Source organism: Eriocheir sinensis, chromosome 23 (assembly GCF_024679095.1).
Source record: "Eriocheir sinensis breed Jianghai 21 chromosome 23, ASM2467909v1, whole genome shotgun sequence".
Taxonomy (NCBI): domain Eukaryota; kingdom Metazoa; phylum Arthropoda; class Malacostraca; order Decapoda; family Varunidae; genus Eriocheir; species Eriocheir sinensis.
In genome coordinates, this window is record NC_066531.1 from 13,080,229 (window position 1) to 13,098,629 (window position 18,401).

Here is an 18,401-nt window from a genome sequence, read left to right on the forward strand (position 1 = left end):
ACAAAATTTGATACTATTGTGTGGCAAAAAAAAAAAAAACTTTTGGCAAATTACTAAATTGACATAAAATACTTAAAGTAGTAATTTAACCCGGTAGCAGCGACGGGCCAAATTTGCGGCTTTACCGTGTACCAGCGACGGGCCAGATTTGTGCCATGATATAAACCCTCCCAAAATAGATGATACATAAACTGATCAGAAATGCTTCAATATATATTATGAAGTGGTTTGTAAGAGTGATGATTTTTTCCCATTTTTCTCGCTTAGAGGGACCATTAAGAAACGTGATCCCCGCTGCTACCAGGTTAAACCAAAATAACAAAATAAAATGTGACCTTACCATTAGGTGTAGCTGGAGGTTTGATGAAGCTGAGGATTCGTAAATGACTGTGAAAAGGGATTTAAATACTCGATGTGAAAATGAAGGGTTAAAATGAAACGGAAAATAACTCTTAAAACAAAGAAATCAACGTGAAAAGGAAGAGTTAAGCCGTTTGAAACGGAAATTTTGGAAAACGTCGTTTTGGGGATTGTTTTTCTTTTGCACTGAACATAACTCGGCTGAGTCCCTCTTTGTCCGCAACCTCCGCCGCTCCGGCATCAGCAGAAAACGCCGATGGACCCAACGTTTGGACCATTTTTGATAGTTTTATTAAATAACTTCAAAAAATTGTATATTAATGTCCTCATATTATGTGCCATGATTACTCGGGAGCATAGTACGCTTCAAAAACATATAAAGCCTATGTCTGTAGCTATCACCGTTTGGTCGTCTATAAAGGACATACAGACGGACGTGAGTCGACTTTATATTGCCCAATTCCACGTTTTTGGGAGCTAGGATGGCTAGGACTTGATGTAGTGCTCGCAGCTATTACAGTAGTCATCACAGCTATGAGGGTAGTCATCACAACTATCACAGTAGTCATGCTGCTAGATTATTTGAAGTAACAGCTTGCAGGTGCCCTGAATTCCAGTAATGTGCCTGTCCTCGACAGAAGAAAGTCCCCAAAATAGAACAAGAATTTGTAGAGGACCAAATAAATGAACGTAAAATGTTCATTGGAGGAGTGAACAAACGAACAACTGAAGCCATTAGGAAAAGAGAAGAAAGAATAAATCAATATGCTGCAAGACCATCAGCCAGTTACAAGCATCAGGATGTCTTGTTCAAAGTGATACCTCGTCCTCAAATTTGACTGACTCGGAAGATGAATACACCCCTTCCAAGTACCAGCTCCATCATAGAAAACCAAAAGAAGGTGGAGCTGTGGGACAACAATGAAGAGATGAAAAAGAAAAAAAATTGAGAACAAAAACGTCTGTTCTCTTCTTTCCATGAGGTTTGTGACTGGGTTGGACTGTCTGACCGTGGTGCTGCATTACTATCTAGTGCAATCCTTGAAGATTTAGGGGTTATTACAAAAGAGGATCCTTCCAAAGTCATAGATAGGAACAAAGTACGGAGATCGAGGCAATCAAACGGACAACATTTGACAAAGGATGCACATGGGAAAGTATAAGTTGCAGGCATCTACTTTGATGGAAGGAAAGAAACTCTTACTACGGAGAAGATTGGAAATAGAGACTATAGGAGAAAGGTAATTGAAGAGCATATTGCTATAGCGGCTGAACCAGGTTCAGAATATCTAGGCCATTATTAACCTGCCACTGGTTCTGCAAAGAGTAATAGAAAAAGAATTTCCACGGAAAACGTACTGGCGATTGGATGTGATGGACTACTGTAAATACTGGGAATAAATCTGGGGTGATTTGTCAAGTCGAGAAAAGCCTTGCCCACCCAGTTCATTGGTTCATCTGTCAGGTCCATGGCAATGAGCTGTCACTACGTCACCTTTTTGAAAAACTCGATGGTAAAACAAGTGGGCCACATGGCTTCGCAGGACCAATTGGGAAAAGCAATCTCTAATGGGACTGTTCTGACAAACTGTCAAGGAGAAATCCAGGAAATTTAAACCACTCCAGATGGCTCACAACAGCCAATAGGATTCTCCGCCTGTAAGTTGGTACACAACATCCTTCAGAACAACGTAAAACACTTTTTTTTACAACAAAGGAGACAGCTCAATGACACAAAAAAAACAATAATAAAAAAAACGATACTCGCTGCTCTTAAAAAAAGAATCAAAAGAGGTGGCCGAAAGAGTGGTCAATTTCGGGAGAAGAGGTGTCCTGATACCCTCCTCTTGAAAGAGTTCAAGTCGTAGGCAGGAGAAAATACAGGTGAAGGAAGGCTGTTCCAAAGTTTACCAGCGTGAGGGATGAAAGAGTGAAGAGGTTGGTTAACTCTTGCATAGGGAAAGCATGAGTAGAAAGTCGTGTGCAGCTGGTCCGCGGAAGGGGGGGAGGCATGCAGTTAGCAAGTTCAGAAGAGCATTCAGCGTGAAAATATCGATAGAAGATAGAAAGAGAGGCAACATCACGACGGAATTTATGAAGTAGAAAACTATCAGTAGGAGGAGGAGAGCTGATGAGACGAAGAGCCTTAGACTCCACTCTGTCCAGAAGAGCTGTGTGAGTGGAGGCCCCACACACACACGTGAGATGCACACTCCATACGAGGGCGGACAAGGCCCTGTATATGGATGGCAACTGTGCGGGGTAGAAGAACATAACGCACAACATCGAGGAAGCAGATTTAGCGAGAGAGGAGATACGAAGTTTCAAGTTGAGATTTAGAGTTAAGGATAGACCGAGAATATCTAGTGTTGAAGAAGGTGACGTCTGAGTGTGGTTGTTGAAGAGTGGATTGGTGTCTGAAAGATTGTGTCGAGCTGATGGGTGGAAAAATTGAGTTTTGAGGCATTGAAGGACACAAGGTTCCTTCTACCCCAATCGAAAATGATAGCAAAGTCTGAGGTTAAGCGTTCTGCAGCCTCCAGTCTGGAGTCGTGTACTTCCTGTTGGGATGGCCTTCTAATGAAAGAAGTTGAATAATGCAAAGTGGAGTCGTCGGCGTATGAGTGGACAGGACAGTTTGTTATGGAAAGAAGATCATTGATGAATAACAGGAAGAGAGTGAGTGATAGGACAGAGACTTGTGGAACACCACTGTTGATAGGTTTAGGGGAAGAACAGTGACCGTCTACCACAGCAGAGATAGAAAAAGAATTTCCACGGAAAACGTACTGGCGATTGGATGTGATGGACTACTGTAAATACTGGGAATAAATCTGGGGTGATTTGTCAAGTCGAGAAAAGCCTTGCCCACCCAGTTCATTGGTTCATCTGTCAGGTCCATGGCAATGAGCTGTCACTACGTCACCTTTTTGAAAAACTCGATGGTAAAACAAGTGGGCCACATGGCTTCGCAGGACCAATTGGGAAAAGCAATCTCTAATGGGACTGTTCTGACACACTGTCAAGGAGAAATCAGGAAATTTAAACCACTCCAGATGGCTCACAACAGCCAATAGGATTCTCCGCCTGTATGTTGGTACACAACATCCTTCAGAACAACGTAAAACACTTTTTTTTACAACAAAGGAGACAGCTCAATGACACAAAAAAAGGAAACAATAATAAAAAACCCGCTACTCGCTGCTCCTAAAAAAAGAATCAAAAGAGGTGGCCGAAAGAGTGGTCAATTTCGGGAGAAGAGGTGTCCTGATACCCTCCTCTTGAAAGAGTTCAAGTCGTAGGCAGGAGAAAATACAGGTGAAGGAAGGCTGTTCCAAAGTTTACCAGCGTGAGGGATGAAAGAGTGAAGAGGTTGGTTAACTCTTGCATAGGGAAAGCATGAGTAGAAAGTCGTGTGCAGCGGGGCCACGGAAGGGGGGTGCATGCAGTTAGCAAGTTCAGAAGAGCATTCAGCGTGAAAATATCGATAGAAGATAGAAAGAGGCAACAACACCACGGAATTTATGAAGTAGAAAACTATCAGTAGGAGGCGGAGACCTGATGAGACGAAGAGCCTTAGCCTCCACTCTGTCCAGAAGAGCGGTGTGCGTGGAGCCCCCCCTGTCACACACACACACACACACGTGGCACACTCCACACGAGGGCGGACACGGCCCCTGTAGATGGATGGCAACTGTGCGGGGGAGAAGAACAGAACGCCCAACCTCGAGGAAGCTGATTTATCGAGAGAGGAGATACGAAGTTTCCAGTTGAGATTTAGAGTTAAGGATAGACCGAGAATATCTAGTGTTGAAGAAGGTGACGGCTGAGTGTTGTTGATGAATAGGGGATTGGTGTCTGAAAGATTGTGTCGAGCTGATAGGTGGAAAAATTGAGTTTTTGAGGCATTGAAGGACACAAGGTTCCTTCTACCCCAATCGAAAATGATAGCAAAGTCTGAGGTTAAGCGTTCTGCAGCCTCCAGTCTGGAGTCGTGTACTTCCTGTTGGGATGGCCTTCTAATGAAAGAAGTTGTATAATGCAAAGTGGAGTCGTCGGCGTATGAGTGGACAGGACAGTTTGTTATGGAAAGAAGATCATTGATGAATAACAGGAAGAGAGTGAGTGATAGGACAGAGACTTGTGGAACACCACTGTTGATAGGTTTAGGGGAAGAACAGTGACGGTCTACCACAGCAGAGATAGAACGGGCGGAAAGGAAACTGGAGATAAAGGAACAGAGAGCATGATAGAATCCGAAAGAGGGTAGTTTAGAAAGCAAAGACCTGTGCCAGACTCTATCGAAGGCTTTCGATATGTCTAGCGTAACCGACAAAGTTTCACCGAAACGGCTAAGAGAGGATGACCAAGAGTCAGTTAAGAGAGCAAGAAGATCGGCAGTAGAATACCCTTGCGGAACCCATACTGGCGATCAGATAGAAGGTTGGAAGTGTAAAGGTGCTTTTGAATATTCCGGTTAAGGATTGATTCAAAAGCTTTAGATAGACATGAAAGTAAAGCTATAGGGCGGTAGTTTTAGGGATTGGAGCGGTGTGCCTTCTTAGGCACAGGCTGTACAAAGGTATACTTCCAGCAGGAAGAGAAGGTAGATGTTGATAGGCAGAGACGAAAGACTTTGACCAGGAAGGGTGACAGCACGGAAGCACATTTCTTAAGGACAATAGGAGGCACTCCATCAGGTCCATAAGTCTTCTGAGAGTTGAGGCTAGAGAGGGCATAGAAAACATCATTATGAAGAAACTTAATAACAGGCATAAAGGAGTCAGAGGGGGTATGAGTAGGAGGAATATGCCCAGAATCGTCCAGGGTGGAGTTGTTACAGAATGTTTGAGCGAAGAGTTCAGCCTTAGAGATAGATGAGACAGAAGTGCTCGTGTAAGGGTTAAGGAGAGGAGGGAAAGAGGAAGAAGTGAAATTGGTGGATATATTTTTGGCTAGGTGCCAGAAGCAAGGGAAGAAATAGATAAATCAAGGTGTTGACATTTTCTGTTGATGAAAGAGGTTTTGGTAAGTTGGAGAATAGATTTGGCACGATTCCGGGCTGCAATGTAGAGTTTGTGATTAGTAGGAGTGCGAAGGCTCTGGAACCTTTTGTGAGCTGCCTGTCTATCTTTAATGGCACGAGAACAAGCATGGTTAAACCAAGACTTTTTAGCATGAGAAGTAGAGAAAGAACGTAGGATATATGCCTCAATTCCAGAGACAATCACCTCTGTGATGCGCTGGGAACACATAGAGGGCTCTCTCTCCTGGAAGCAGTAATAATTCCACGGGAAATCGGAAAAGTACATCCTCAGGACGTCCCACCGAGCTGAGGCAAAATGCCAGAAGCATCGCCTCTTTGGTGGGTCCAGAGGATGAACAGGAGCGACAGGACAGGATACATAAATAAGGTCGTGATCGGAGGAGCCCAACGGAGAGAACAGTTTGACAGAGTAAGCAGAAGGGTTAGAGGTAAGGAAGAGGTTTAGTATGTTGGGCGTGTCTCCAAGACGGTCAGAAATACGTGTAGGGTGCTGAACCAACTGCTCTAGGTCGTTGAGGAGGGCAAAGTTGTAGACTTATTCACCAGGCTGGTCAGTGAAAGAGGATGAAAGCCAAAGCTGGTGGTGAACATTGAATCAGTGAAGGGAGAGTGGGTCAAGATGTGCTCCACTTTAGAGTTCAAGTAGTCAAAGAATTTTACATAGATAGCAGAGTTGGGTGAGAGATAAACAGCACAGATGTAGTTAGTAATAGTATGACAATGAAGTCTTAGCCAGATGGTGGAAAATTCAGAAGAGTCAAGGTCGTAGGCACGAGAGCAAGTTATGTCGTTCCGCACGTAGACGCAACATTCAGCTTTGGATTGAAATTTAGGATAGAGATAGTAGGAGGGAACAGAGTAGAGATTGCTGTCAGTAGCCTCAGAGACCTGTGTTTCGGTGAGGAAGAGAAGGTGAGGTTTAGAGGAGGAGAGATGGTGCTCCACAGAATGAAAATTAGTATCCTACATATCATGAATATGAAATATAAGTACTTAGCTACAAAATAACATATACAAGAGGTCGTTGTGGTTAATGCTGTCCATATGTTTGTCAACAAATGATGGACGATGGACTGACAGGTGGATCATCCGTGCCGAGCGGCCGCTATTTCGCTGACGTCATTTTGAGGTCATTATTAACGTCGACGGATCCGTCAAAACGGAATAGTGGGAACCTCGCCTTACTCATTTCCCTCACCTCCTTCCTTTTCCTCCATCCCCTCCTTTCCTCCCTTATTTTTTCTCTCCCTCACCTTCCTTTACTTACACCCCTCTCTCCCTCTTATCACCTCCCTTACTCCTTACCCCCCTCCATCCCCTCCTTTCCTCCTTTATTCTCTCTCTCCTCCCTTTCACTCCATCCCCTCCTTTCTCTCCCTCTCCCCTCCCTTCTCTTCTCTTCCATCTTCTCTCCTCCCTTACTCTTTCTCTCCCTCTCTTTCCTTTTCCTCATCTCCTCCCTTCCCAGTTCCCACCTCCCTAATCCCTTACATTCTCTCCCTCTCCTCCCTTACTCTTTCTCAGTCACGTTGTTTTGTTTAGAGGTGAGCCGAGTACCGCCCCGTCCCACTTTGACCCGTTCTATTGTTATATATTTCCATTATTTATATTCCCCTTCCTTCTGTTTCCTCCATTCCTTCTTTCCTCTTCTTTGTTCTTCTGTAATTCTCCTTTATCACACTTCTCATATTACTGTTATTATAATTATTATTATTGTTATTATTATTATTATTATTGTTATTATTATTATTATTATTGTTATTATTATTATTGTTATTATTGTTATTATTATTATTATTATTATTATTATTATTATTATTATTATATTATCTTTATTATCTCTCTCTCATATAGGAGAAGAAGAAGAAGAAAAAAACTATTAAAACAAGAACAAGAAAAAAACGACCTCTATCTGTGGAAAAGGATTATAATTGGTTTCATGCATAATTAATATTCCTTCCTTTACTGTTTTCTATTATCATATTACGAGTCTTATCATTTTCTCCACTGCATGAATATTGCACACATGTTTATTGTATTAACTGAAAATCACACAGTATGCGCTAACCACTCTTGCAGGAAGGCTGTTACAGTGGCGGACGACTCAATTCGAGGAAGGAAGGAAGGAGGGAGGGAGGAGGGAGGGCGGAAAGCAATTTATTCTCTTCTTTATTCTTTGTTCAAAATCTCATAATAGAAGGGTGTCGATCCAGTGCAGATGTAGCTAACAGATGTGGCGTAGAGGACCTGGAAACAGTTTCTTTTTTCCTTTTTTATATATGACCTAAAGCGCCGGCAGGCTTTTTTTTATTCGGGGTATAATGGTGGGCCCAGCCCGTTAAAGCGCAGACAATTGTTTATAGTGGCGCAATTATTATTGGCTCATGCTGTCCCCGGAGATCTTTCTTGACTTCACTTGCATAGCATCTTCTAGAGTCCGGGTTGGTGGGTAGTCTTCAGGACAGCATGTGAGTAGTCTTAGGCCCCTCGGCGGTGACTGAAGAATCCCAGGTGGTTAGCGGCGGATTCAACCCTCATCATCATCAAACCTGCGAATGCGGGGCCGGCACGCTAGCCACTCCGCCACCACCTCAGAAACATGGAAACATGGAAATGCAGGCAACATAAAGCCTATTGGCTCATTACGAGGTTGCCGGCTTTGGTGATTTAATCTGCTCGACAGCCACTTGGGGCCTGGGGAGCAGATGAAAGCACCTCGATATTGAGGAGCAGATGAAAGCACCTCGATATTGAGGAGCAGATGAAAGCACCTCAATATTCAGTTTACTCCCGACGCAGCGAAGTGAAGGTCGATTCTATATTTGAAGGAGTTGATAGTATTCGCATTTACTACTTCTGAAGGAAGATTGTTCCAGTGACGGATGACTCGGTTTGAAAAGAAACTCCTTTCGATGGGAAAGACTCCGATGGTTTGGACATCTGAAGAGAGCAGGGGAGGATACAGTGCTGGGAGTTGTGGAGAGATTAGCAAGACAGGGTATCTAGTGCAGCTAGATGTGGCTAAAAGATGTGGAGTAGAGAACCTGGAAACAGTGCTCAGAAGGGAGACTCCTATAGTTCGGACATGTGAAAAGCAAGGGAGGATACAGTGCTGGGAGTTTTGAAGAGATTGAAAGTAAAGGGAAGGAGACCAGTTGGTAGACCTAGGAAAAGGTGGAGAAGGTGTATACAGGAAGACTTAGCAGTGATGGGATTGGATGAGCATCAGGCAGAGGACAGAGCAGAATAGAGGAGACCAATAAAGCGTCCAACCGCTCAGGAAGAGTGAAAACGGACGTTAAACGAAATTATGATGATGATGATGATATCTCATAATAGAAGAAGAAAATAACAGAACTAAGAACATTAAGTGACCTTGGATACGTTCAGTTCACTCCCGACGCAGTAAAGTTACTGTCAGTGGAAATGGAGTTGATCGTTTCCGCACTGACTACTTCTGCGGGGAGGCTGTTCCCGTGGCGGACGACTCTGTTCGAGGAAGGAAGTATGGAGGAGGGAGGGATGGGGGCGAGAGTTTTTATTATTTTCGTTAATCTTATTCTCTCGTTCCATCTCATCCTTCCACATGCTACCTGCCACATATACTTCACTACTCTGTTACTTAACTTTACTTTATGATCATTTCACTTTACTTTCAGATTAAATAAGTTAACTTCCTCTGCATTGCGCCACGTAGGGCTACAGCAGACGCTTTTAAAATTAGGAACAGCAGACGCTTTTAAAATTAGGAACAGCAATCGCTTTTAAGATTAGGAACAGCTGACGCATTATACATTAGGAACAGCTGACACATTATAAATTAGGAACAGCAGACACATTTAAAATTAGGAAGAGTAATCACTTAAATTAACTTGAGAAACAAACAAAGATTAACATGATCCTGAGAGGAATTAAACACCCGTTTATTATATATATACATGTCTGTACATCATCAAGACCCCAAGACCCAGACCAGACATTCCTTTTATCCCAATTGGAGATGATAGCAAGGTCTGAGGTTAAGCATTCTGCAGCCTCAGTCTTATAAACTAAAAGAGATTTTTACGACAATTTCAATAATATGATTAATACTGACAAATGTGTCCTATGCGTAGACTATCATATAACATCGTAGACGCCATGACACCAGGTTGCCAGACCTCGATAATTCACACCTCAGTCTCGGGTGCCGCGACGAAAGCCAAGGCTGCAACACAGAGACGGCCTTGGCACAGCACAACTATAACTCTTCCTCCTCATCTCTCTCCTTTCCCTTCCCTCCTCTTCCTCCTCACTCAGGCTTAGTGATGCGGAAGACGAAGACGAGACCCTCCTTGTCACAGAAATAGTTTGGGACGGTGCGCCGCTCCACCTGAAGGAATTATGACCATCATTTCAAATACATGACCTTCTCCCGCTGGCCAGCTCCTGACCATCTCCTTATACCAGTGTCGTGACAGGCGCCCATACAGTGAACAGCCCCGCCAGACAGAAACCTTGATTAGAGTAAATGTTTTCTTGTACCAACGTTGCCAGATAGTTGTACTCAGTCTCTTATATTTACCAACTTCCGACCCCAAAACCGTCTCCTGGGGCTCAATAACTAAATTCATTTATATCTGTCGTTAAAATAGTTAATTCCTGATGTTTCTTGGCAATAGTTAGGTGTCAAAAAACGGTAAATACTATGCTCTGAGTACGATAATCTGGCAACGGTGCTCCCTACCTTCTTCCACTTCCCGTCCGCCACCAGCTGGTCCATGTAAGGCTCCAGCTTGTCCTTGTAGGAAGGCACGGTCTGTAGGTGCTCATGGCGCATCACGATGATCACGAAGCCTCCTGGAGTACCGGAGAGGAGGAAATAAGTTAATCATTGGGGCATACGCTAGGGGGCGCGTCGTCTTGCCCACCTTAGGAAGACCGCCTCAAGGTTTATTCCATGCAAATCTGAAGTCTCTATGTAGGCTCTTTCCCATCCTAAACGGCGCCTAAGTTTGCATGTTTGAAAAGCCTCTAGTAAAAGTTACTGGGATTACCATGAACTGTTTAGCGATCCTATAGTAGGAGTAGGTAGGAAGACACCTACCGAACGGGCGTGACCTACTCCCGGTGAGGATATATGAGAAGCGAGGAGGGTGCTGAAGCTCTTCAAAGACCCTTCCCATGTCCTTACTAACCGTTTCCCTTATGTCTCATCAACACCAGAGAGCAGTTCAGCATGCTCTCTAAAGACAGTTCCTCTCTCTTTCTACACCACACTATATTCACACAACACACACACCTTTTCCCAAAATTCAAAATTATAAATGGCGAAAAATAACAATGCCTCGGAGTCCCCGCCTGGGGGGAGGGGGGGGACCATAATTTCCCCCAGGGAGGACTCCCATTCTGGCTGCCGACTTGAGAGGTGTCCTGATAACTCTTCGAACCTCCTCCTTATCAATTTTTTGCAACATTCGCGGTCTTCGTTTTAATTTTCATTCTGTGGAACACCATCTCTCCTCTAAACCTCACCTTCTCTTCCTCACCGAAACACAGGTTTCTGAGGCTGCTGACAGCAACCTCTACTTTGTTCCCTCCTACTATCTCTATCCTAAATTTCAATCCAAAGGTGGATGCTGCGCCTACGTGCGCAACGACATCACTTGCTCTCGTGCCCACGACCTTGACTCTTCTGAATTTTCCACCATCTGGCTAAGACTTCATTTTAATTCTATTACTAAATATATCTGTGCTGTTTATCTATCACCTAACTCTATAAATATGTAAAATTCTTTGAATATTTGAATTCTAAAGTGGAGCACATCTTGACTCACTCTCCCTTCGCTGAAATCTCCATCATGGGAGATTTCAATGTTCACCACCAGCTTTGGCTTTCATCCTCTTTCACACACCAGCCTGGTGAACAAGCCTACAACTTTGCTCTCCTCAACGACCTAGAGCAGTTGGTTCAGCACCCTACACGTATTCCCGACCGTCTTGGAGAGAGGCTCAACATTCTAGACCTCTTCCTTACCTCTAATCATTTTACTTACTCTGTCAAACTGTTCTCTCCGTTGGGCTCCTCCGATCATAACCTTATTTCTGTTTCCTGTCCTATCGTTCCTGTACATCCTCTGGACCCACCGAAGAGGCGATGCTTCTGCCATTTTGCTTCAGCTCGGTGGGATGATCTGAGGATGTACTTTTCCGATTTCCCGTGGAATGATTACTGCTTCCAGGAGAGAGACCCCTCTGTGTGTGCCCAGTGCATCTCAGAGGTGATTGTCTCTGGAATGGAGGCACACATTCCACGTTCTTTCTCTACTCCTCATGCTAAAAAGCCTTGGTTGAATCATGCTTGTTCTCGTGCTGTTAAAGATAGAGGCATCTCACAACGCTAACTATGACCTTTACATGTCAGCGGAATCGTGCCATATATATTATCCGACTTACCAAAACTTCTTTTATCAATAGAAAATGTCAACACCTTGCTTCTTCTAATTCTTCCCGTGACTTCTGGCATCTAGCCAAAAATATCTCCTTCAATTTCACTTCTTCCTCTTTCCCTTCTCTCCTTAACCCTGACGGCAGCACTGCCGTCTCATCTGTCTCTAAGGCTGAACTCGTCGTTCAAACTTTCTGTAAAAACTCAACCCTGGACGATTTTGGGCATATTCCTCCTACTCATCCCCCCTCTGACTCCTTTATGCCCGTTATTAAGATTCTTCCAAATGATGTTTTCTATGCCCTCTCTGGCATCAACTCTCAGAAGGCTTATGGACCTGATGGAGTGCCTCCTATTGTCCTTAAAATCTATGCTTCCGTGCTGACACCCTGCCTGGTCAAACTCTTTCGTCTTTGCCTATCAACATCTGCCTTCCCTTCCTGCTGGAAGTATGCCTTTGTACAGCCTGTGCCTAAGAAGGGTGACCGTTCCAATCCCTAAAACTACCGCCCTATAGCTTTACTTTCCTGTCTATCTAAAGCTTTTGAATCAATCCTTAACCGGATGATTCAAAACCACCTTTCCACTTCTAACCTTCTATCTGATCGCCAGTATGGGTTCCACAATGGGCGTTCTACAGGCGATCTTCTTGCTCTCTTAACTAACTCTTGGTCATCCTCTCTTAGCCATATCGAAAGCCTACGATAGAGTCTCTGGCACAAGACTTTGCTTACTAAACTACCCTCTTTTGGATTATATCCCTCTCTCTGTTCCTTTATTTTCAGTTTCCTTTCCGGCAGTTGTATCTCTGCGGTGGTAGACGGTCACTGTTCTTCCCCTAAACCTATCAACAGTGGCGTTCCACAGGGCTCTGTCCTATCACCCACTCTCTTCTTGTTATTCATCAATGATCTTCTTTCAATAACAAACTTTCCTGTCCACTCATACGCCGACGACTCCACTCTGCATTATTCAACTTCTTTCAATAGAAGGCCATCCCAATAGGAAGTACACGACTCCAGACTGGAGTCTATCATTTCCGATTGTGGTAAAAGAAACCTTGTGTCCTTCAATGCCTCAAAAACTCAATTTCTCCACCTATCAACTCGACACAATCTTCCAAACACCTATCCCCTATTCTTCAACAACACTCAGCTGTCACCTTCTTCAACACTAAATATCCTCGGTCTATTCTTAACTCAAAATCTCAACTGGAAACTTCATATCTCCACTCACGCTAATTCAGCTTCCTCGAGGTTGGGCGTTCTGTATCGTCTCCTCCAGTTCTTCTCCCCCGCACAGTTGCTATATATATACAGGGGCCTTGCACACGACTTTCTACTCATGCTCATCCCATACTGTCCAAACCCCTTATGCAATATTTAACCAGCATCTTCACTCTTTCATCCCTCACGCTGGTAAACTCTGGAACAATCTTCCTTCATCGGTATTTCCTCCGGCCTACGACTTGAACTCTTTCAAGAGGAGAGTATCAGGACACCTCTCCTCCCGAAATTGACCCCTCTTTCGGCCACCTCTTTTGATTTTTTTTTATCAGGAGCAGCAAGTAGCGGGCTTTTTTTTATATTATTGTTTCCTTTTTTGGCGCCATTGAGCTGTCTCCTTTGTTGTAAAAACATTCTCACGCTCACGCACGCACGCACGCACGCACGCACGCACGCTCGCTCACCGTTCTTTGCGACGCGCACCAGGTCGTCGAGGCCACTGAGTGGGATATGACCTTCGCCCATACCACCCGAGGTGACCACCAGGTCGTATGTGTGTGAGAGAGAGAGAGAGAGAGAGAGAGAGAGAGAGAGAGAGAGAGAGAGATGTATAAGAAAAATACGTATATTAATCTTTAAATATGAAACAACAACAATAACAATAATTCCACTCACACAGCTCTCCTGGACAGAGTGGAGTCTAAGGGTCTTCGTCTCATCAGCTCTCCTCCTCTTACTGACAACCTTCTACCTCTTAAATTCCGCCGCTATGTTGCCTCTTTTTCTATCTTCTATCGATATATTCATGATGACTGCTCTTCTGAACATGCTTACTGCAGCCTCCCTCCCTCCCGCGGCCCCGCTGCACACGACTTTCTACTCATGCTCATCCCTATACTATCCAAAACCCTTATGCAAGAGGTAAACTCTGGAACAACCTTCCTTCGTATGTATTTCCTCCTGCCTATGACTTGACTTATTTCAAGAAGAGTGTATCAAGACACCTCTCCTCTCGAAATTGACCTCTCTTTTGGCTACTCTTTACTTAAATCTTTTATGGGAGCGGCGAGTAGCGGACTTTTTTTTTTGTACTCTTGTTGAACTTGAGCCGTGTCCTTTGATGTAAAAAAACAAATCACTAATACCTTTGGGCACGGTGGAGTGTCCGCTGCCGATAAACTCCAGGAAGTCGTTGGTATAGATGCCAGTCTCCCGTTGCTTCATCATGCCCTCCGACGGGTCCACAGCGTCTATGTGCCTGTGGGAGTGGCTGTAGTAGTTGTAGTAGTAGCAGTATTAGAAGTAGAAGTTATAGCATTAGTAGTAGTTGTTGGGAATCAGTAAATTTACCCTACCCAACAGTTAGGTCACTCGCAAAGTGAATAACACACCCGTCAGACAATCCCAAAGAAACAAGTGCTTACCAGCTATTAGGTGGTGAAGGTATCCAACAAGCACCTCCAGACAGCCGAACAAATAATAATCCTACCGGATCCGTGTAGTAAAAATCTATCTGTCTCAAATAACTGCTGGGGGCACTTAGCTGAGAAGCGGGTTTCAAAAGATACTGTTGTCTCTGAAGTCTCGTTGCCGGGTGTAGTATCCCTCGAGTCAGGTAACAGAAGGCACACTGCGTCCGAGTTAATGGGTGGGCTGCAGTGCCTTGGTCTTTACTTTGTGAAGGCCGGTGGTGGAGTGAGAGAAAACCAACCACGTGGGTCTGAAGCGATATTTTGAATTTATCTCGCCAGATGGCGTGGCTTTCCTCTCTGTTTCCATCGGTTAAATTAAATAATCCTTGCTCTTTAATTGTAATTCAGCAAGAACAATTAGTTATTATTTCATGAAAGGAAACACTTCACCATTGTTATTCCTTTCATGGTAAATATGGTTAGTCTTCAGGCAGTGAATAAGTTGATTCTGTTTCGGTTTGGGAACCGATGATCGAAGTATTTAAGTACCCTCCGAGGCTTATTTGAGCTCAGACGATACTCATAGTTGGCTTGAACTGTCGGCCCGATCTGCGAGAGCAGTACCTCTCCCGGTGTTGTGATGTACATGAGAATGTTTCCCTTTCCCTAATGCTGGGAGAAAAGGCGTTCACCCCTGGACATGACGTCATAGGGTATCTGCAGGAGATGGGCATCCTCCATCTCTTGTAGGGTCTCTTCATAGAAAGTTATTTGTATTTCACTAATGCATTTTTAATAAACATTTTATTATATTTTAAACTAGTGCTATATCTGAATGGACCATTTCAAAACTATCTTCCTAATAATATTTATCACCCTTAGATTATTTTAATTATTTGCCTTCCATTTTATTACCCCGGTGCCATATGACCAAGATGTTGCGGCGCCATGAAAGAAACTCTATATCAATCAATCAATCAATCCCTCTAATCCCAAGCCATTCATAACACCACGCAGTCGTATTATGAATGTATGTAAATTCCATAAATAGATAACGTACAGACTAACAGTGAGACAAAACGTCATGCGCAGGTCATCGCTAGATCTGTAAACAATGGGGGTTTCCCCGGGCCAAGCCACAGGGCTCCATTTTAAGTTAGAGTCGATGGACTATAGTAATGCCGCTCCTACCCGCTCCCAGTTCCCACCCAGCGGCCCTGCCTCTACACAAGCTGCTGTAATTTCCAACACATCGTCTTCATCTCTTGGCGTTGGACTCGTGTTGAGGCTGAGGCACTGGCAGGCAGAAGGCAGTGGACTGGAGGATATTTAAGTATGGTGACCGGACATCCCCCTGTCTGCGGCCCTGCGGCACCCACCTGAAGCCTTCCCGGTGGAGTTCGCGGCCCACGCAGCCCGTCCCGGCGGCCACGTCCAGCACCCTGGCCTTGGCTCGCCGCTCCGGGGGTACCCAACGCAGCGCCTCCTCCAGCGTGATGGCGGGGCCACGGTACCCGCCTTTCCAGATCATCTAAGGGGACGGGGAAGCGGGTGATTACAGGTGCGTACCCCAGGGGCCGCATCACTTCACTCCCGGACCTCACGGAGTAGTCGCCGGTATAACGCAAAATTATTCCAGCGATACCCCATGATTGTGCGTAGGCACTTGGTACTGAAGGCATCTCTCTCTCTCTCTCTCTCTCTCTCTCTCTCTCTCTCTCTCTCTCTCTCTCTCTCTCTCTCTCTCTCTCTCTCGCACCACGACCCGGTCTGAAGAACTCCTGGAGAAGTACCGTAGGCTCATCCAGCAGTATAAGTCTAAATCCCCAAACATTTTGATTTCAGGAGTTCTACCACGGACTTGGGCGGAGGGCGACTTTTTCAGTAAGGCCTTCAGCCTAAACAACCGCTTACAGACTCTTTGTAGGGAGCTTGACGTGGAGTTCTTAACCCGTAAAGTGTTTAGTACGTATATATACGTTCGGGAGGGAAAGTGTTTAGTACGTATATATACGATCATCGTTTTCTTTTACTTCATGGCACCTAAACCTGTAGAAATGGTTCAAGATGTCTTTTCTATGCCTAAATATGATTTTGAAAGCTCACTCTCATTTTTATTGTATTGCTGTGGTCTATTACATAGAATGTATCCATGACCACGAATGATTTATTGAAAAAATAGGTATATTTATAAAAATATGTCAGTGGTGTCATAATTACTTATCAATATACTCAAAATACTGTTCAGTAGATCAGCTATTTTTATATCATTCCAACTTGAATAGCAATTTCAATATATTTTGTGTTCATGCGTACAGTCATCGTCGGTTGTGTTGGCAGCCCTGGGGCGTGAGGCGCCGGGTTGGCGGGTTGGCCCAGCAATGAGTCATGATAGCCAGACACGCTGCTACACCCTCGCTGTTAGCACGTGTTGTCCTGTGCAGTGCAGTGTTAGCTATACAGGCAGCCTCGTTGGGCCCAACAGGGTTGTTGCTGTCTGTTTCTCCTTTGTATTCATTCCTGGCTCGGAACCTGAGTCATCAGTTTCCCAGCCATACAGATTTTCATGGGATATGCTACAGTCCAGAGGTAATACACAATTACCTCTTAGATATACTTGTAAAATTGGGATGTTATGTAAATTGTACAGTAGCAGAGCAATACCAAATTGGTCGGCAGCAAATGCAAAGACGCGGAAGCTACGTAGTAAATGGGAAAATGTTTGGGGTATGTGATCAGCTGGCGGGCGAGGGCGGGCGGGCTGTGGTATGCAGGAGTACCAACATAAAAAAACATAAAATTCGTATAATGGGTTATTTGGGCAGCTGTGTGTAATTTTTTTGTTGTTGGTGTTACAAAACATGTTATGCTTGTGCAATGAAGGGATAATATTGTGCTACTTATATACACATAGAGAAAATATAGTCTGTACGAGCGTGATAAATTTGGTACTATGATATGACTATAGAAAGGCTAGACAAACAATCCTCGGATATATTTTACAAGAAACTCAAACTAAACAATATATAGTCATGGAAGAAGCATTCACAGTGTGTCGGAAATAATAAATAAGAAGCGGAAGTTACATAGTACTGTTCTACATGTTTCGTCGTACGCACCACCACTGGAGTATTGGTGCCACGCGTGAAAGGACTCACAGAAAACGACAGCTTACAGGGAACACACATATATCGCATTTATATCGTTCAAATCAGCTATTTTTTTTCAATTTTATAAGACAATAATATTATTTGGCCAAAATCCAACCCCACATGACCTGTTTCGCATGGGACAATTTCTATGGACAAAGTGAGCTCTTCCACAGGAACGGATTGCACCTTTCTCCCATCGGGGCAGCCAGATTCGGAAGGCTCCTCAACGACGCAGTACGCGTCATCCGAGCAAAAAACGAGTCACAGCCACGTCCCCCCACCCCACCCGTGTAAATAGACGCCGTGCATCGCAACAAACCCGTAACCGTGATCCCGCAAGTACCACCACCTCTATTACCAAGCCTCTAGATAACTTACAAATCCTTAGTTTCAATGCGCGTAGCCTAAGGAACAAATTTGATGAACTGAGATGTCTTGCTCTAACAGAAAATTTTGACATAATTGCTATAACCGAAACATTTATCGACACCACAAATATTGATTTAAGTTCCGAATACAACATAGATGGCTACAGACTCTTCAACAAAGATCGTGTAAACCGTAGAGGCGGTGGCGTCGCCCTTTATGTCAAAAGCTATTTGCAACCCACTAACAAAACACCGGGGAACAGTAACGTTGAACATTTGTGCGTGCGAGTAAACATTGCAAAAGTCAATTTAAATATATCTGTCACCTACAGACCTCCCGGGCAATCACTCGATGACGACCTTGAAATGTACAGCGTCTTAAGGCAGTCACTTAATAACAACGACTCAC

At 44.2% G+C, this 18,401-nt stretch overlaps 1 protein-coding gene across 5 annotated transcripts in view; it reads right to left on the reverse strand.

Annotated features, from left to right (window-relative positions):
• LOC127002488 (demethylmenaquinone methyltransferase-like) overlaps positions 1-18,401 on the reverse strand; it is a 266,522-nt gene that overhangs the window by 75,057 nt on the left and 173,064 nt on the right. For 3 of the 5 annotated variants that reach the window (XM_050868490.1, XM_050868494.1, XM_050868491.1), the window contains one exon: positions 9,321-9,779. In XM_050868490.1, coding sequence (XP_050724447.1) covers positions 9,699-9,779 — 81 coding nt within the window. In that variant the 3' untranslated portion in view covers positions 9,321-9,698. Of the gene's footprint in view, positions 1-9,320; positions 9,780-10,133; positions 10,247-15,851; positions 16,004-18,401 lie in introns of those variants that run through there. The other 2 variants (XM_050868495.1, XM_050868492.1) reach the window with 2 other exon arrangements.